This window comes from Zalophus californianus, chromosome 9 (genome assembly GCF_009762305.2).
Source record: "Zalophus californianus isolate mZalCal1 chromosome 9, mZalCal1.pri.v2, whole genome shotgun sequence".
In the NCBI taxonomy this organism is placed as follows: Eukaryota; Metazoa; Chordata; class Mammalia; order Carnivora; family Otariidae; genus Zalophus; species Zalophus californianus.
The window spans coordinates 24923068-24941095 of record NC_045603.1 but is presented as its reverse complement, the minus strand read 5'-3'; the positions used below and the strand labels follow the sequence as shown (position 1 = coordinate 24941095).

The following is an 18028-nucleotide window of genomic DNA, read 5'->3' as shown; positions in this document are numbered from 1 at the left end:
TATGCCCCTCAAGAACCTTAAGATCAGGTAACGAGTATCCTTTTTCTCTTAAGGTGGTTTCAGTAGATTTACCCCAGGAGGAGGGAAAACTAACTTTGCCAGGAGTGCTGCTTGGGGGCAGTTTTCTTCGGGGACTTAACCATCTAGAAATGTTGGAAGAGATGATACTTTATTGTTTTAAGTTCTACAGAAGAGACAAGAGAAGTTTCTCTGGGAAGACAAGGATTTCTCTCCCTCTCTGGGCCACTACTAGGGCCATGAAGGAAAGCTGGAGGGGGAAGGTCAAGGGTTCCTAAGATTAGCAGCCTGATGTGTCATGCATGCATGAGAAGCAGCCACTGGGGAAGAGAGACGTGTTCTAATGCTCGTAAATGAGGTAGAGGGACTGAACCACGCATGGGCAGCCCGCGGGACCCACGGTGGCCTTGGTAGGATGGGGGAGCAGAATGGTCACACTGGAGAGCGATTTGGAGGGACCGGAGATGTGGGCCATGGGGAAAGGCTCTGTACCTTTCCCGGGGGGTGGTACTAGGGAGATAGGGTTGCAGGGCAGATATTGGAGGTGGCCCAGCCAGGGAAGGGGAAGGTGCACAGATGGTTACCTTTCTGACCGGAAGTGCCCAAAGCTATGGCGGGACTGGGATGCTGAGCACAGCTGTGCAGATTTCCCGGTCCCCAGGGTCCCTTGGGAATCCTTCTGAGAGGAAGAGATGGTGTCGCTGCCCACACCTGACCCCCCCCCCCCCCGGGCCTCCTTCCTCCCCCACCCTGGCGTCCGCTCAGTGTGTGTGCACATGTGTGAGAGACACGGAGGACGATGTCGGTGATCCTGTGGGTGGGCGGCATTTGAGGAACGGCCCCGGGGGAAGAAGGGCCCTCGGATTAAGCAGAATGTGTTGCTGGTTGCCACTGATGGAGGAGAGCAGTGTCCAGATTTTTAATTGGAAGAGCGAAGATGAGAATTTTCTTTGACGAAACGTATTTTATCTTGCATTTTTTTTTTTCTAACGTTTCCACTGGGTGGTGCTGCGGGAATTCCTACCTTTTGCCTTGGATCTACCCTTCCCAGAAAGACGCCTCTAGAGCATAATAGGAGGAAGTCCTGATTTAGAAAGATTTTACAGTTTCAACACAATAGAAGGGTTTGGAGGATGCTCTGGCAGGAAATGTTTTAGTTTCTGGATGTGGAAAATCCACCATCATTTTGTATCATGCAGAAGTTTTCTTACTATGCCGGGTATAGACTTTTTGGCCTTCACCAACTTCTTATTCTTTCAAGTGTATCTGAGAGATTATGGTTTCATTCTAGTGGAGGCAGTATGTAAGATTTCCTTCATTTTTGATTTTCGTAAAACTATCATAGCCAAGTGAGCAAACAAACATTTCCTGACATTAAGACAACCATAGATTTAAAAAATATCTCTGCGAAGGTTTGATTTGAAGCGGAAGGCATTGTTCCATTCCCATTTTAAAGAGCATTTGTGCAGGGCATTGACCAAAAGGAGAACTTGGATTTTTATTTTCAAAATCCTCCTACAGAGTTTTTCAGTCTGATAGCACTCCTGTATGCAGGAGGAGAGGGTTGGCCTTATCCCTTTTTCACAGATAAAGAAGTTGAAACAGAGAGAAGTTGACCTCCCTGCCTGAGATCATGCAACCCGAAGTTGCATGCGGCTGCGATGGAATTTATGTTCCGATTTCCAGCTTTCCCCCTTGTGCATAGGATCAAGTTTTCAAAATATGAATAGTACAGAAGTTCAGGTAAAAGATTTTTCATCCAAAGCCCTACAAAACAGAAGAATCACGGGGAGTATGGGAGGGAAAAAAAAGTACCCACTGGTACTGAGGGAGCTCATCAAATGGAAGCTCACATGTAGGGACCGTTAGCAAGATTTTTCAGTAAGTTGTGCTGAATGCAAGACAGCATTTTGTTTTCATGGGCTTGCCACGGTCCCCCACAGAATCCCAAATGTTCCCTTAGAACCCGAAACAACAGGGCCTCCCCGGAGGTGTTTGTTTTTAAAGGGACAATTCTGAGCTCCTGCCGGGTGCCAGGTGCCGTGCTGGGTACGGTCATGTGGTTTCCGTGGGGTTCCCAGTCTGTCCCTATTCGCAGGTGAAGTGTCGCCCATGATTCCTTCTGTTGTTAGGAGAAACGAGCAGGCTAGATCTTTCACATTTCTTTTGACTTTCATACTCTTGTTCCGCTGCTCTGTGTGCCTACATGGAGCAGCAGGATGGTCTCTCCAGCTGAAGGGGAGCTAAGGGAAAGAAGGGACTGCTTCTCATGTCTTGTCTTCACAGTCAAGAGTCAACCTTGATTTATTTAGCATGGATTGAACCTGGAGCATGTCTAAACCAACATACAGATCTTTTTAAAAAGGGAAATCGGTTTTTAAAAAAATGATGGAGGCATGGGTTCACAGTTTCTTTCTTAAAACAGAGCCGGTTGGAATAACTGGAGTCACAGATGAGGCAAAGTCAGAAATGAACGAGGAAATTTCCTGATTTGATTCGTAGTGGGAATGTGACATCTCCCCCTGAGTTCAAATGAGGCTTCTCTCTTAGAAGCAGTGAGGCATATGAGAAATGAAGCCTCCGCTGGAGGAACTCGGTGTGGTGATTAAGGACCTGGACTTTTGGAGCCATATGCCCCTGGATAGGAGTCTCTCTTTGTCCATATTACTCCTGTGACCACGAGCATCTTATTTCACCTTTCAAAGTCATGACTTCCCCATGGAGTATTAAATTTAGATGTGTATCAAACACTGAGCACAAGGCCTGGTACATAATAAATGCTCATCAAATGTTCACATTAAAAAAGAAAAACTCCTATTTAAAAGTAACCAGATTGGGGGGGCGGGTTTTAGCCGTTTCCTTGAGAATTCCATGGAATCTCAGTATTTCTGGTCAGGGAGGATATACCTCATATTTTGTTTAGAATAGGGCTCTTTATTTGAGATTTATAAATTATCTTCAGTGTTTTACAAATCCTGTTGAAATTATATGTATTTTGTATGAGTTTACCTCCCCCACCTCTAGAGAATTTCCGATTCTCCAAAGAGTCTGTGGACCAAACATGGGAAGAAGATACTACCCTGGGGATGTGATTGTGTGTGTGTGTGTGTGTGTGTGTGTGTGTGTGTGTGTGTGTGTCCTCTGTATGTAATTTTATGCTTTAAGTTGACTCTATGAGATTGTGGGTATTTGGCTGTTTTGGACCCATAAAAACAATTTCATATAGTTCAACCTAATGGTGATAATTGTTAAGAAATAGGATTTGAAATAGTGTCATAGTGAAAGAAATTATGAGGTGTGAGTATAGCTTTTTTTCATACGTTATTTATCTAAAGCTCATGAGGTAAACTTTGTCAGGGAGCCTTGGACCACTGGTAATCCAATTGATCTAAAATAACTTCTGTGTACAGTACTATAAAATAGTCTTGATTTTCGCTGGGATTTATTGGTGGCTTTATCACATCTAATGAATCATTTTTCTAGCTCCATATGCTTTTGATCCAAATGGCTACTGTTGAAGGAGAATTTGCTTAGTATTTTTTTCCTCTGTTGAATTCATAGGGTTAATTATTCTGGGGAGGAAACAAAAGTCTCAGTGAGTTTTCTTGGGCAATAAGAATAGCAGTGTTCTTCCAGAAAGGAGAGTTTGGCCATCGTGTTGAGGGTTAAAACCGAGCTGACACACAAAGCAAAATGAAACCAGAGCTGCAATTACAAAGTGGGACAGATGTAGGAGGCCAGGTTTCCTGTGGCCCATTTTCCAGTTTCCTGCCTGCAACCTGCAGAAGAGGAAGCTGAATGTTACCAAGTATGAGAACTGAAGGGGGACGTGCTTCAGGCCAGAATTAAGATAGGCACAAAAAACACGGGCAACAAAAAAACAATTGCAAAGAAAGTGAACATTTGGGTTTTAGTCCAGAAATGTCTGGGAAGGAACAACCCGTCTGTTTCAAGAAAAGACGTTGTCAGTAGAGCTGTGCTTCCCCAAGAGACTCTGTGGAGAGGGACCTGGGGACAGGTCCAGGTTGTTGGAACCTCTTTTATATTCCTACGCCTCTTTCAAGACGTGGTCTGCTCTTTAAATACAGTGGGTTACCTGAAAAGATTTTTCCCTGCAGTGCCCAGGATTTCTAAATCTGTTTCCTGGGCATGTTGATATACGAGGGAAGTGGATGTGGTTAACCAAGTGGCTATAATGAACTACAGCCTCATTTTGGGAAGGCTGGGTGACCAGTTGGCTGCTTTGATCTAGCAGGCTTGTGTTCCTTTAACTGCCCAATAAAATTGTGTGTGATGTTTTCAAAGAAGAGATTAAATGGTGATGTGTATGTTTAAGACTGCAGAACGCACACTCTGTGTGTGTGTGTGTGTGTGTGTGTGTGTGTGTGTCTACCTGACAAGCCACATGGGGAGAAGCAGGGCTCCTGCAGTCAGAAGACACTGGAAAAGTGGACAAGTCCATCTTTCTTTGGAGATAAAAAAGAGAATAATAGAATTATTCTGTGTGTGGGCTTATTAGCACATTATAGAAGAGTCTCTGAAGTCTGATACTACAATCACCACCTTAAGGGTAAAGAAATTGAGATTCAAAGAAACTTAGATTCACTGCACACCTTTTTATAGAATGCCTGTTGTCTGCCAGGTGCCATGTTGGAATTGCTGGGTGGCACTCCAGTAAGGATGGCTAACACTAAGTAGCTCCACTGGTGGGAGCCTTGTGGAAGGCTCCATGGAAGGCACAGACGAAAACAACAGTAAGCCTGGCTGAAGGCTCATAACGGACAGGGCACTGTGCTGAGCTTTTCCTATACGTGCTGTCACTCAAATGGACTTGCCTCTTGGAGGTACAGAGAAATAGGTCTGTGCTTCTGGGGCAACCAATTATTTATGAACCCTCTGGATTGATTATGGTTTTTTCTTCAAGCCCAGAAAATTTATATAATGAAACGGTTTTTGCCCTTTCTCTTGGACATTGATAATATAATGGTATACAAACACTTAGTAGGTGCTGCTCTGGACAGGAGTGGAAATTAAGAGAATTTTGAATGTTAACAAAGTGTTAATATTCAGCCTCCTTTCTCTAACCATTCAAGTTTTAGCAAGCAAAAAGACATACTTATGGAGCGCCTGCTTTGTTTGCTTCTTACACAGGAGTTTTTCTCCTTTCCTTGAGCCCTCTAATATCTGACTAAAATTGTTATTTTTATGTTGGCCCATTTTTTTAGTTCCCAAATATATAAGCTTTAGAAAATCAAAGAATTCTGTCCCCTCAACTCCCACCTTAATGTAACTTTAAAAATGAAACCAGGAACATGCAAAGAGAAGTGTTAGGTTGCCATCAATAGAAAGAAGAACAAATAAGTTGGTATTTCGACTTCTAAGAATGGCAGCAAAAACCTCATTCTTTGCATAGAGAGTCTGGGCAGCCCCATCTCGCATCAAGTTGTCTGGCGCCACCTTGTGGCAGACAGAAAGAATGCCCACTTCCGAGAGGAGGAGACGCAGAAAGAGGCAGCGCTGAACAGAGGGTCCCCCAGGGGCCCGTCTAGGTTTTGTGGGACTTGCAGCTTAAGCAGTTGGAAGAGACCGTCTTTGTACCATCCCCTCCAAATTAGAAATACAAAATTACCAGGACCCCTAGCAAAGAGCTTGTCCCTGAGCATTAACTTACACTATTAACTTCACTGTGCGTTGACCTTAGAGCGAGGGTTCCAGGTGCCCAGGCATTGCTGGCGGTGGTGGGTAGAACCGAGTCTTCTCTCAGCCCAGCAGCTGCTGGAGGCTTGGGGGATCCGGAAGGAGCACATAACCCCTGCTCCTGGGTGACTTCTGTTCTTCAGGCTCAAGTAGGGGAGGTTGCCTCTGGGTAAATTGCAGGTGCATTTCCTTCCAGCCCCCCAGCCTAATTCTTGCTTTAGCCTTTGCTGATGCTTTCAAGCCTGTTGTGGGGGACTTCTGCCTCTCTCCTCTTACCCCTTTAAAATTTTACCCACCCTGTAGTTTGAAGGGTGAGTGCTCTCACTCCCTTCCCTAGATAGCCTTCTCCAAAGAACCTAATCCTAATTCTCATGCATGTTCCATGCAGTTTTACAGAGCAGGTAAGGGCACAGGCTGTGGCATGTGCTATCCTCAGTTTTATATATTCATTCACTCATGAAACAAATGTTCGTTGGGTGTCTAGGGTGACCTGTCACTGATCTAAGCTGGGGATATGTCAGCAAGCAAAACAAAGGTCCGTACCCACTGAGTCAGCATTTGCGACCAGTACTTCTCAAGCCATCAGTAGAAAAGAACTAGTTTTTAAAATTTCTGAGACACTGTGGACTGATAATTTTGGGACACACAAGAAAAATAAAAAAGATATCAAAATAACAGCCCAATTTTTAATGATAGATTTTACAGGCATGAAATGACATTTCAACAAATGCAATTAGAATAAGTGTAATGAGAAAAATTACAAAAAACTGCATAGTCATTGAAAGTGCATGCAAAGGCAATTAATATAGAAGATCATTACTAGTACTGGAAACTTTTTGCCATGTAGTAATTTTAACCAAACAAAACGTTTGCAAGTGAGCTAGAGATTCCCTGTATTAAATGCCTATAAGCACACTTTGAACAAACACCCTATTTGTCAACACTGAACTTTTCATGGAGAAAGTTTGCTTCTTGCCAACTAATGATTTAATCTAGGTTGGATACAATAATGCTACCTGCAGGAGATGATGTATCTAAACTATTTTTGTGTTTTGTTTCAATTACACTGGAGAGAAGCCAGTCTCACGGAGGAATGTTGTCCGCACTAGAAAAGAGATTTTGAAACCCCATTTCCACAAACTCAGGATATTAATTTTTTTAACGTTCATCTAAAAGCAAGTATTGCTGTATTTAAAGTAATTCCTTGGTTAGTTGCCAGTTCCCACAATTTTTCCTATGAAGTTATAGTTATATTTAAATCTTTTAATGAAATCAGTGAATTCTAGATTTTTGTATACTTTTGGGTTACAGGTGAAAAACCTTGAATATCACACATTTTAGCGTGGTCCCACTTCATGACTCTGACTAGTGCATCGCTTGTGCTAGTAAGATGAATCTACATTGATCACATATGTGGATATAGTGATAATGACAAATTGCAGGAGAAGTCTCTATACACTTATTCTCGATTTCTGTACTCCTCTTATCATGGACCGGTGACCAGCAGTTAGCACTGGTGTGTTGACCACACACTGAGTAGACTGTTCTAGGGGGCCCCTGCTCTTCCACAGCTGGTCCTCCATTTTCTCATCTACAAAGTGGGAATGGTAAATGTATTTAACTCCTAGAGATGGTGTACGAATTAAATGAGATAATACAGGGAAAGGGCTTGACAGAGGGTGAGGGCTTAATAAAAGTACCCAGTGTGTACAGAGTAGGCAAAGATAAGGCTCTTAGGATTAGAAAAGACAGATGAATGAATGAATGACTGTGTGAGGCAGACCGTGAGAAATGCTGAAAAGCTTCCTGGCATGCGTGTGTCTGCACCATGTACGTTGCTTTCACATGGGAGGCGCTGGGTGGCCTTTCAGTCTCCTTGGCCCATCATGCCTACTGTTTGAGCCCCGATTGGCGGTTGGCCAGTGCGGGTCTTTCCCAGCCCTGGGGAGGAGGCAGCTCTCTCTTCCTTGTGCAGGGTGTTCATCAGACCCCCAGGGGCCAGAGGAAGTGTGCCAGAGGTGAGTTAGTGTGCCGGGGCCTCGGGGCTAGTGCCCTTGACTTGAGGGAGAGCTGTGGAGAGTCTGAAGCTGGGGTAGAGCCATGTGGCCCACGGAGCCCCAGGAGGCAGAGGAGGACACCAGGCTAGTGAGCATGATCGCGGGGGCTAGTCTGTAGCATCCTTCTCTGTGCGGCTCCATCCAGATTCGAGAATGAATCGAGGATATGGTATTTGTAGTCTTCAAAAGCAAAAGGGTTGAAGACACAGAATGGGGGTGGAAAGTAAGGCTCAGTCCACCTAGGTGTGTCTCCCTGTTGCCAGAAGACAGGCCCTTTACTTGTGGCCAGCTCTGCCCCTCTCCTCTCTGCACCTGTTGCCCTGACGGGCCTGTAGCAGTCATAAGCATGTTGTCACAGATGTCCCTTGGGATGTCACTTTAGAACACTTCTCTTTTTCTGACCCAATAGCTCTCATCTGCGTGACTTCTGGCCCTCCCCCCTCCAGGAGCACGAGAAGTGGGGTGGAATTAGCCCCAAGGGAGGTGTGGGCACCCAAAGGCTCATAGCAGCTGGGAGGCCTCAGGCTCAGCATTTTGAACCAATGTTTCTTAAGCTGGAGTCAGCAAGTATGTGCCCAGAGATCCAAGTTTTCTCAGAATTAAAAAATTTTTGTCCTGGGGCGCCTGGGTGGCTCAGTCGTTAAGCGTCTGCCTTCAGCTCAGGTCATGATCCCAGGGTCCTGGGATCGAGCCCCGCATCGGGCTCCCCGCTCGGCGGGAAGCCTGCTTCTCCCTCTCCCTCTGCCCCTGCTTGTGTTCCCTCTCTCGCTGTGTCTCTCCCTGTAAAATAAATAAATAAAATCTTTAAAAAAAAAAATTTTGTCCTTTCATTTTTGATGATAGTCTGAAAAACCAAACATAAGCATATTTCAAGTCACTTCATAAACAGTCACCAAGGAGCTGAAGATTCTCTTTGGATTCCAGTGACTTTATTGGGGTCATTGCCTAATGAACAAAAAACCAAGTGTTACAATATCTAAATGAAGCCTTTGAGCTAGGTGAAAGCCGAATGACCTCACAACATGCTCTGTGAAGAGGTTTCCTTGTTGCCTAAAAAATAATAGTAAACATATCAGTAACACCAGGTAGCAGGTGTAGTTCAAGTGTATTAGGAGTAATTTGAGTGATCCTTACAACAGCCTTGTAAGAGAGATACTTTTATTATAACAGAAAGGTTAAGGAACTTAGGCAACGTCCCACAGCCAGGCAGGACCAGTACTTGAACTGGAATCCAGAGGGACTGGCTCCTGAGTCAGTGCTTACCTGCTCTGTAACCTTCCAAACAGACAAAGTGGCTCACTCTCTCACTGCTGCGGGTTGTAGGGAATAATTGTGCTTCAGTGAAAAACTCTGCACTCTCTGGGTGATGTGGTCCTGATTTTCCGGGAAGCTAATTTACAATTCTGTTAATTATAGATAAGTGACAGCAAAGTAGCTATTGTCTATAGACATGCAAATTATGTTCCCTCTCTCAGTGCTCAGTTGACTTCTCTCCCACCCTCGGGTTTGCCCTATGTGTGCATTCATTTCAGTGTTTTTGATCTACAAATGCTTCTATTGTTCACATATTTTTTAACTTGTTGTAAGGTCTGCCTAGTTCCTTCCTTGATTAGTGAGTAAAATAAAATCTTTACCATGTCTTCATTTTTATGTCTGTATGAGAGCAATGATTTTACCCATTTTGAAAATTGTTTTTTAAAGATTTATTGACAGAGAGTGAAAGAGTACATGCAGGGGGCGGGGTAGAAGGGGAGGGAGAAGCAGACTCCCTAATGCAGGACTCAGACTGGATCCCAGGCACCTGGGATCATGACCTGAGCCGAAGGCAGCCGCTTAACCAACTGAGCCACCTAGGTGCCCCAAAAATTGTTTTAACAAAGGAATTTCTCAACCCATAGCTTCTCAGTGAGGCGCTCCATGACCTTCTGCTCACACCCCGCCCCCCCAGGCTCCCACCCCCTTAACCTGCTCTGGCTGTGTTTTTCCATAGCCCTGTTCTTCCGATGCTACAGTTAATATTCCTGTTTTTGTTGTTGTTTATGGCCTGTCTTCTGCTGGAATGTGAGCTCCATGAGGACAGAGGTCTTCATCTCTTCTGTTCACTGATATCTCCCAAATACCCAGATGGCGTCTTGGCGTAACGTGGACACTCAAAGAAAAAAAAAAAAATGAAAGAAGTGGGGAGAGAATTGAATCTTTATAGGGTCTAGTGGTATAAACACATCTTACTCAAAAGGGCTACATTGGCTCAGTCATTGCCATAACCTTTCCATGAATGTGGGACATCTTTGAACAAAGCATCATCTATCATATGTGAAATTACTCAGTAATTTGAATGGGACACAGGAGGCATCTAATTTGTAAACTTCATTTTATCATTATATAAGAATCATAAACCTTGAGTTTATATCCAGTCTTGTTTATATCAAAGGGAGAATATAATAAAAATTTTAATGAAAATATTTGTCAACACGGGGAACCTATTTTTTCCCTCACTCCTTTAAAAGGAAGTATGCATATTATTCAAATTGGACAAGCTGTTTTAAATATCTAACGAAACTCCAGTGTGGCAAGATCTGGGCTGTAAATTACAAAGGGAGAGGAGAGCAGGGGACAACCCACTGGTGGCTTTGTTCTCTGGAGTGGCCTGGAGGTGGGTCTGGCCAGGGTGTGACTGCCGTCTTTGAGGGGGAGCCCGCAGAAGGCACAGTGTCTAATGCTGAGGGGCACCTCTTCTTGTAAGAGCAGAAGCGGACTGATCCTCCTAAATCTCAAAGTGCAGAGTTTGATTTTTGCATAAAGAATGGCGTGACAAGACCAGACCAAACTCTATACACTCAAAATAAGGTCTGGGCAGGGGAAGGGGAAAGAGAAGCATTTTCTTATTAGCAAAAATTTGATTTGGGGAATATTTTTAAAAGCTTTGTAGCAATTTCTTTCGTGTGTTCTGTATATTTTAAGCAGGGGATTGTGGGCACGCGGCTACAGGAGGTCAGGCTGATGAAATATTTTAACTTAAAGCAGGTCTCCGTTGGCATAATAATGTATCAAACATCAGTTTCAAGTATCAACACTTTCTTGAACTTTTTGCTTAATAAGAGCCACAGTGTGCAGTCTGAATCACCCACGTTCCTAATGATGGCAGCCAGATAAATCGGACTTTATTGTACCTGCATGTTAAGACCTAGCACTTCATTAAAGATTCTAGGCGTCAAAGAATTAAAAAAGAATTAATTTCAAAGCTTTTTTTCTGGTGATAGAAATACTCATTTGGATGAATTTGCGAATATGTTGGTCATTGTTGGAAGGGCATGCTTCCCGGTCCTGATGTTAGAATCTTTTCCAGTGTCCCAGAGGGGGCAGAATTTGTTGGAGGCGGAGAGGGGATAGAATGTGAAGCATAATTGTATGTGGAAACAACTGTGTGAATGATGAGTAAACGTATTTAATCATAATTAAAATAAATTTAGATTGGAACTAAAAGCACGGCGAGTGCCCTCGAATGGAGAGAACCATCACGGTGATGTCGGCTGGGGCCTCTGTCTCCCGTTGCCCACATATGCTCTTGCGTTTTAATCACCTGGATGGCTCTGGCCAGAGGTGGTGGGAGGGCCCGGAGTCACGTTGGCCCCCCCTGTATCCCGGAATTACCTCGGCCAGTGTAGAAGGGGGTGACCGGTTCGAAGGTGGGATTATAAACTCACAGGGAAAGGTTTCTGGGACGTGTGTCTGAGTAGCGTGTGGCTGGGACATCCAACAATAAAGGTATGTGCTCCACAGTCGTCGACACCGGACTGGCCGGCACAGGGCTGGCCAGCAGAGCTGGGGAATGGGAGAATGAAGACCCCAGCCCCGGCTTGCTGTGCTTCCGGCAGGGGTGGCTTGATGCCGAGGTCTCCTCCTGGAGGGTGGTGGCCGTCACGCTTCTAAGGAATCCTCCCGTCCTCAGCGGTAGCCTGACTGTGACACCTCGGTGTGGGCGAGGTGAGGGGGACGGAAGGGAAGGTCCCAAGGCCCACCCAGCTGGGGGCTCAGCGCCGCCCTGCTGGTCTCTAAGCACTTGTCAGAGGTAGCTCTGTGATGCCTAGTTCACAGCCCCATGCCTTCCCTTGGCCCAGTTCCTCTAATTCCAGAAATCCAGGGGGCCCCTAACGGCCCCACACCCCCCACTTGCTCCTCTACTCTTTTTCATCTCCCTTGTCTTTCCTTCCTTCCTTCTACCTTTCTCTAAGGCCATGGCCGTAGCACCCACGGTTGTCCCTTGGCCGGCTGGTGGCCCTCAGTCAGCCAACGCCCCCAGCATCAGGCAGCATGATTTTTCATGTCTAGACGCACCTCATGATTGTGAATGCAAGCCCTGCAGTGCAAAGATAATGGCACTCGAGCAAAGAGAAATTTTTAAAGCAAAGACATTGGACGTTGTCATAGTCAACTTTGGCTGCATTGGTGCCACTTAACAAACCGCCCCACACGTCCTTGTTGAACCGCGCCATTTATGTTTCTTGCAGCGAGCCTCAGGGATGCTGCCTTAGCCTGTGGGTCGTGGGCCTGGGCTCCAGGCTTTGGGTTGAGCTCCCGTTGGCTCCATGCATCTCATTTTGGGTCAGTAGCCTCACAGCAGTGACAGGAGCATGAGAGGAAAAGTGCAAACACGTGGAGCCTCTTAGACCTTGGCTCAGAATCAGCATGGTTATCCCTTCTAGTGAACATTGCGTTGGCCAAATGGAATCGTATGGTCAAGCCCAGATTTCAGTGGGGTGGGAAGAAAGCACTCCATTCTCTTGCACTGCTGCACGGTCACTTGAATGGGAGAAGGAGGGAAAGCTCGAGAACATTTCATCCTCCTAAGTTATGCCCAGAGAACATGGTTCTCATACCTGGGGTGGGAGCGCCATGAACAGGGATCCAGGCAGCATGAGAAGCTCCAAGGAGTCCTGGTTGGTAGAAGCAGTAAGTGTAAATACATTCAAATACACGAATAGGTTTCTGTTGTCCCATCTGGAACATGCTGGTTTGAGTCCATTAATGTGCAGGTGGCTGACCGCCTTCCTCCTTGGTGCATGAGCCAGAGGCCCGGCCCACCCCTTCCCTCCAGACCTCCAGACCCACGGGCAGCCTTCTGCCCTTTGGAGCAGGTTCCTCTGAGCATCTGCTTAAAGTTTCAAAGATATTTTAAAGCTTACTGTCTGAAGCCTTTGGCCAAAAGAACACCCCCCAAAATTTGAGACGACTGTTAGCAATTCTTAGTGCCAATGATGAGGAGCAAGCTTGTGGCTCATCCACAAATAATCGGAAGGGTGGTTCATATTAGGAGCCCAGGCCAGCAAGCTGCCACACATCATAGCAGCTGTGCTTACAAGACTCATGAGATGCAGGGGCGGTTTTGATCTAACAGTGACATGATTTACTGTCTCACAGACCCAGTGGCCATTGTGGTGAACATTGATTTCTGTAAAGACTGTCTCGTTTAAAGAGCCATAAATAAAATGCCTTATGGGGTTTTGGAGAACATTCCTAATCTGCTTTCCTTTAACTGAAGAGCCCATGGTTGCTTAGAGAAAAAATAACACGTATTCTTTCGGGTAAACGTGTGAAAAGGAAGAAGGAGGTGAATACTTATTGGATGGCGAGGTGCTTTCACATCCATCCCCATGCAGGAGAAAAGTAACTTGTCAGTCTGAAAGCTGCCACTTTAAGAAGAATGCATGGGGGGCATTGTGGAATTAACACAAATATTGGCCCAAAGGGGTCCTTGAAGGAAGTTATGACCTGGCTACCAGGTCTCCTGGGCTCACATACCTTGCTCAGTGCACCTCAGCTTCGGCGTCTCCTTGTTGCTATCATTGGGGGGTGAACCCTAATTCTCTCTGGCTTGGTCCCCACTCCCAGCTTGCCTTTGAAGCTTTCTCCAGCCAGAACCCAATTTTCTACCCTCTGGTTGTCCCTGGCATCCTCAACCCAGCACCCCTCAACTCACTCCCATCCTGCCCAGATTAAGAGCCAGGGCACTTGATGTGTCCAACCATGACAGGTCACCTGAGGTGCAGGTTTCGAGGCCAGACCAACCACCTCTTCTTTCCTCATGTAACGAACGTGTGTTTTTTTTTTTTTTCCTTCGTTGAGAGGATTTATTTTTATTTTTTAAATTTTATTTTAATTCCACTATAGTTAACATGCAGTGTTAGATTATTTTCCGGCATACAATATAGTGATTCAACAACTGCAGACACACTCAATGCTTATCATGATGAGTGCCCTCCTTAATCCCTATTACCTACTAACTCAATGACTGTGGATAAACTAAGTGCATTAGTAGTAGTAGAAGAATCAGTACCCATTGCCATGAAAGTCCTCAAATGTCTGAAGATCAGGAACCGACTGGGGGGAGAGTGGGGAAAAATTTCTTTAAGAAGGCTCCCTTAGGACTGGGTCGTCACAGGTAAGTAGGAGTTTACCAGGCTTCAAGGATAGGGAACAGCATTTTAGACAGAAGGAAGAGCACTTACAAAGTCCACACCAGAGTCAAAGGAAAAGAGAGTATTCTCTAATCCTCTCATAGCAGGGAAAAAATGCTTTTCCCGTCAGAGCAGGTGTGGCTGTGGGTTTGATCTGCCGCGTGACAAATGTCTGGGGAAGCGAAGGGCTCTTCACATGGCAATGGTGATCCTTCAGTTCACAAAGCTTTGTCCATTGGGCCCCTGTGACATGTGGGCACTGTGCTTGGTTTCAAAGTCCTGGGGAGACACCGAGCAACCTGACAAAGACCCTTCCCTGAGCAGCAGGGCAAGTAGTTAGGCTGACTGATGGAGCCCAGCCCCCTCCCTAAACGCAGTCATCATGGGGTCCAGATTTCACAGCAAATCACGGATGCAGAGACTGACCAACAAAGGACTTGAGAGTCTGAGTGGGAACAGACTCTTGTGTTAAGAGGGGACTCGCTAGAATGGGGACTCATTGTGCAAGTGGGAGGTTCATTAATCCCTCTTGCATGTTCCTCCGATGCCGCAGCCGGAGGGGACGTGTGTCGTGACTGTAGGGATCACAGGGCTTCCCTGTATTTCTGAGTCGTGGCTGTTTACAAAAATGCATCTAGAAGGCACCCGAGTCCGAGTGGCCTGTGGGATTGAAGCTCAAGTGGCCTTTTGTTGGGTTCCCCGGGGGAGGGAGGGCAGGAGCTGAGGCGTGCGTCCCGAGGCCCCCTCCCTGCCATCCTGGGTGGGCACCTGTGCTGATGGCTCTGACCTGGCCCCCTTCCCCCCAGGTATGGAGAGTGCAATCACACTGTGGCAGTTCCTGTTGCAGCTGCTGCTGGACCAGAAACATGAGCATCTGATCTGCTGGACCTCCAACGATGGTGAATTCAAGCTCCTCAAAGCAGAAGAAGTGGCCAAACTGTGGGGCCTCCGGAAGAACAAAACAAACATGAACTATGATAAGCTGAGCAGAGCCCTTCGATACTATTATGACAAGGTAAACCCTTGACCCTCCGGGAGACAGTCTCGGGTGGGTGGCGCGCCACCTGCACATTTCCCTGGTGAAAGCAGATAATCGTGGACCATGAAGCAAATTAGAAACATCAAATGGAGGCAGTTGATACAGGGTTTTCTGGTAGAGGGGAAAGCTGTGCCATAGGGATTTTTTTTTTTTTTCCTAAAAGCCCTTTGGGTGTTCTGGTGGGTTGAATTTTGTTCCCTCTGCATTTTCCCTTATGGTTGCGGCAAACCTTTGCTAACAACAGAAATGAGTTGTAGAGATTCTCGGGCCTCCCTCATGGTCAGTTGCTTGAGTGACAGAACAAATGTTAAGATCTAGAAAGTCTGTGTGTCCCGTCTGGTTTGTAGTTGATTCAGACGGGTCTTTCCTGGGAATTTGGTAGCTGGGGCAAGTTATTTAACAGCTCAGGGCCTTGGTGTCCTCCTTTATATGAGGGGGATCATAATAGTACCATCTCGGGATTCTTATGAAGATAAACATGTTCAGTGCTTAGAACAATGCTTGCTACCACCCCAGGGTTTTCACCTTCGTGGGAAATTTCCCTAATTAAAAGAAAAGCCATTTTCCTTTTTAAGTCACAGAGAGGAGTCAGAGTGCTTTGTTAAGTGGTAACACAGCCCAGTTGCCAAGCAAGGACAGTTGGGGTGAGTTTTAATGCATTTCTGAAAAAGCAGTTAATGTGCCTGCTAGGGCAAAATTATTGCTATTTAGAGGTAATCATTTCAGGCCTGTAATTTTGGCCATCTCTGCACGGATCTGTTGTTGCTGTATATTTAGCTTCATAGGCATAAAGACTTAGAGTCCTAATAAGGGTAAGCTTTTGTTCTGGTTTTGCTGTTCATATTGAAAGGTAAATTAAAAGCTGATTTAAATATTAGTTCCTGATCTATATTTAGTGCCTGCCTTTTGCCAACCTCTTTGGAATTCAAGACAGAAGGATTACACATTTCAGGAAGTGGAGACATCATTAATTATAAAGTGTTCCTTTATATGATCATAATTACATATGATTATGTCATTGAAATGTTAAAGGTGCTTTCCTTTAATGTAGCAATTAATTAGTCCTGGCTTAATGCAGAGTCCTGTGAAGAAGTAAAAGCACTTCTTGCAAATTGCACTGTCTGAAAGACTTGCAGCTGGTTTATTGTTTTGCATTTTCCCCCAGGTTCTAAGTTACACAATGGGAATCGGGGCCCTCTGAAGGGAAACAGTCATCTTGCCTGTTGGCAGGGTGCCTAAAAGCCTGGCTTTGAGACTAAAAAAATGTCATTGTTTTAAATCAAGGCGTCAAAGATAAGGGGCCCTGCCTCAGAATCTGTGACTTGGTTCCACCTCTCCTTGTACCCCGCACACTGGGGCTAAGGATGGTGGGACTTCAGCAGGAAGGGAGATCGTGGGCTGGAAGTGACTCCTCAAAAGACCAGTAGAGCCATTGCTATGCAGACTACACCTGATCTCCCTTGGGCAGGTTTCTGGGGAGAGCAGTTTCAGGGCCTTCAGTCCCCTGGCGTGCTTTTTTTTTTTTTTTTTTTTTTTTATTATTTATTGAGAGAGAGAGAGAATGGTAGAGAGAGAGCATGAGAGGGAGGAAGGTCAGAGGGAGAAGCAGGCTCCCTACTAAGCAGGGAGCCTGACGCGGGGCTCGATCCTGGGACTCCAGAATCATGACCTGAGCCGAAGGCAGTTGCTTAACCAACTGAGCCACCCAGGCGCCCCCTGGCGTGCTTTGGTACCTTCTGTGTCTAAGGCTCGGTGCTGCGGGGCGCTTCCCACTCTTTGTCCCATTTAAACATAACAGCCCGGAGCTGGACCCACTGCCTCTCCTTTTACACGCGAACATGGGACAGCCGAGGGCCTCGAGGAGAAACCTGCCCAGGCTCCTGCGGCCAGGAGGCCATAGCATGGGATTTGAGCCGGGCTTGTCGGCCTGCATTCCTGGCCACAAGGACATGGTAGGGTCATTCGTTTTCTTTGCCCCCTGAACACCTGAGTTGCAGGTAGGCAGTCGGGTAGCACAAAGGGGATTTTCGTTTATTAACAAGCACTTCCGTATCGCAGAGCCCTGCCGTGCACTGTGACTCCGGTTGAGCCCAGGGCCCCGGTGGCCGCTGTGGCCTCCTCACCCCCTTGTCTCTTCCCTCTCCCACCAGCGCTGAGCTTCAGGTTTGGCCGCATGACCTTTGAGCAGCCAGCTGGTGAGAACGGTGAGGGTGGGAGCCGCCCTTGTCCAGCATGTCACGCAGGCGTGGCCACCAAGGGAAGACACTTTCTGTCCTTCCTTCCACGTGAACACAATACCCATGTGTGTACACGGTATACTCACATGTACACAATACACATGCATGGACACTATATGTGCGCGTGCTACACGTATATATCATACGCGTATGTGCCGTGTACACATGCATGCACACAATGTACATATGCATGCAGTATACGTGCACACATACACATTATATGTGTGTACACAACAAACGTGCAGCCAGTATATGTGCGTGTGTGCAACATAGACGTGCATGTATGCGATATACATGCTAATGTGCATATGTGCACACACAATGTGCATGTGAGTATATGTAGTATGCATGCATGTGCGCACAGTACACATACATACACAATACACGTGTGCACACGGGCATTTGAATCTTTCTCATGAAATGCTCTCAAGTGATGAGTAAGTGTGATCATTAGCCTCCTGATACTGTTTAAAATACAAAGGGAGGAAAGGAGAGGGGGCAGAGGATAAAGGAGAAGAGAGGAAT

The 18028-nt window shown here is 46.0% G+C and overlaps 1 protein-coding gene across 1 annotated transcript in view; it reads left to right on the top strand.

Annotated features, from left to right (window-relative positions):
- Positions 1–18028, top strand: part of ELK3 (ETS transcription factor ELK3) — a 69824-nt gene that overhangs the window by 12427 nt on the left and 39369 nt on the right. The window contains exon 2 of the mRNA XM_027593048.2: positions 15034–15242. Coding sequence (XP_027448849.1) covers positions 15036–15242 — 207 coding nt within the window. The 5' untranslated portion in view covers positions 15034–15035. The remainder of the gene's footprint in view (positions 1–15033; positions 15243–18028) is intronic.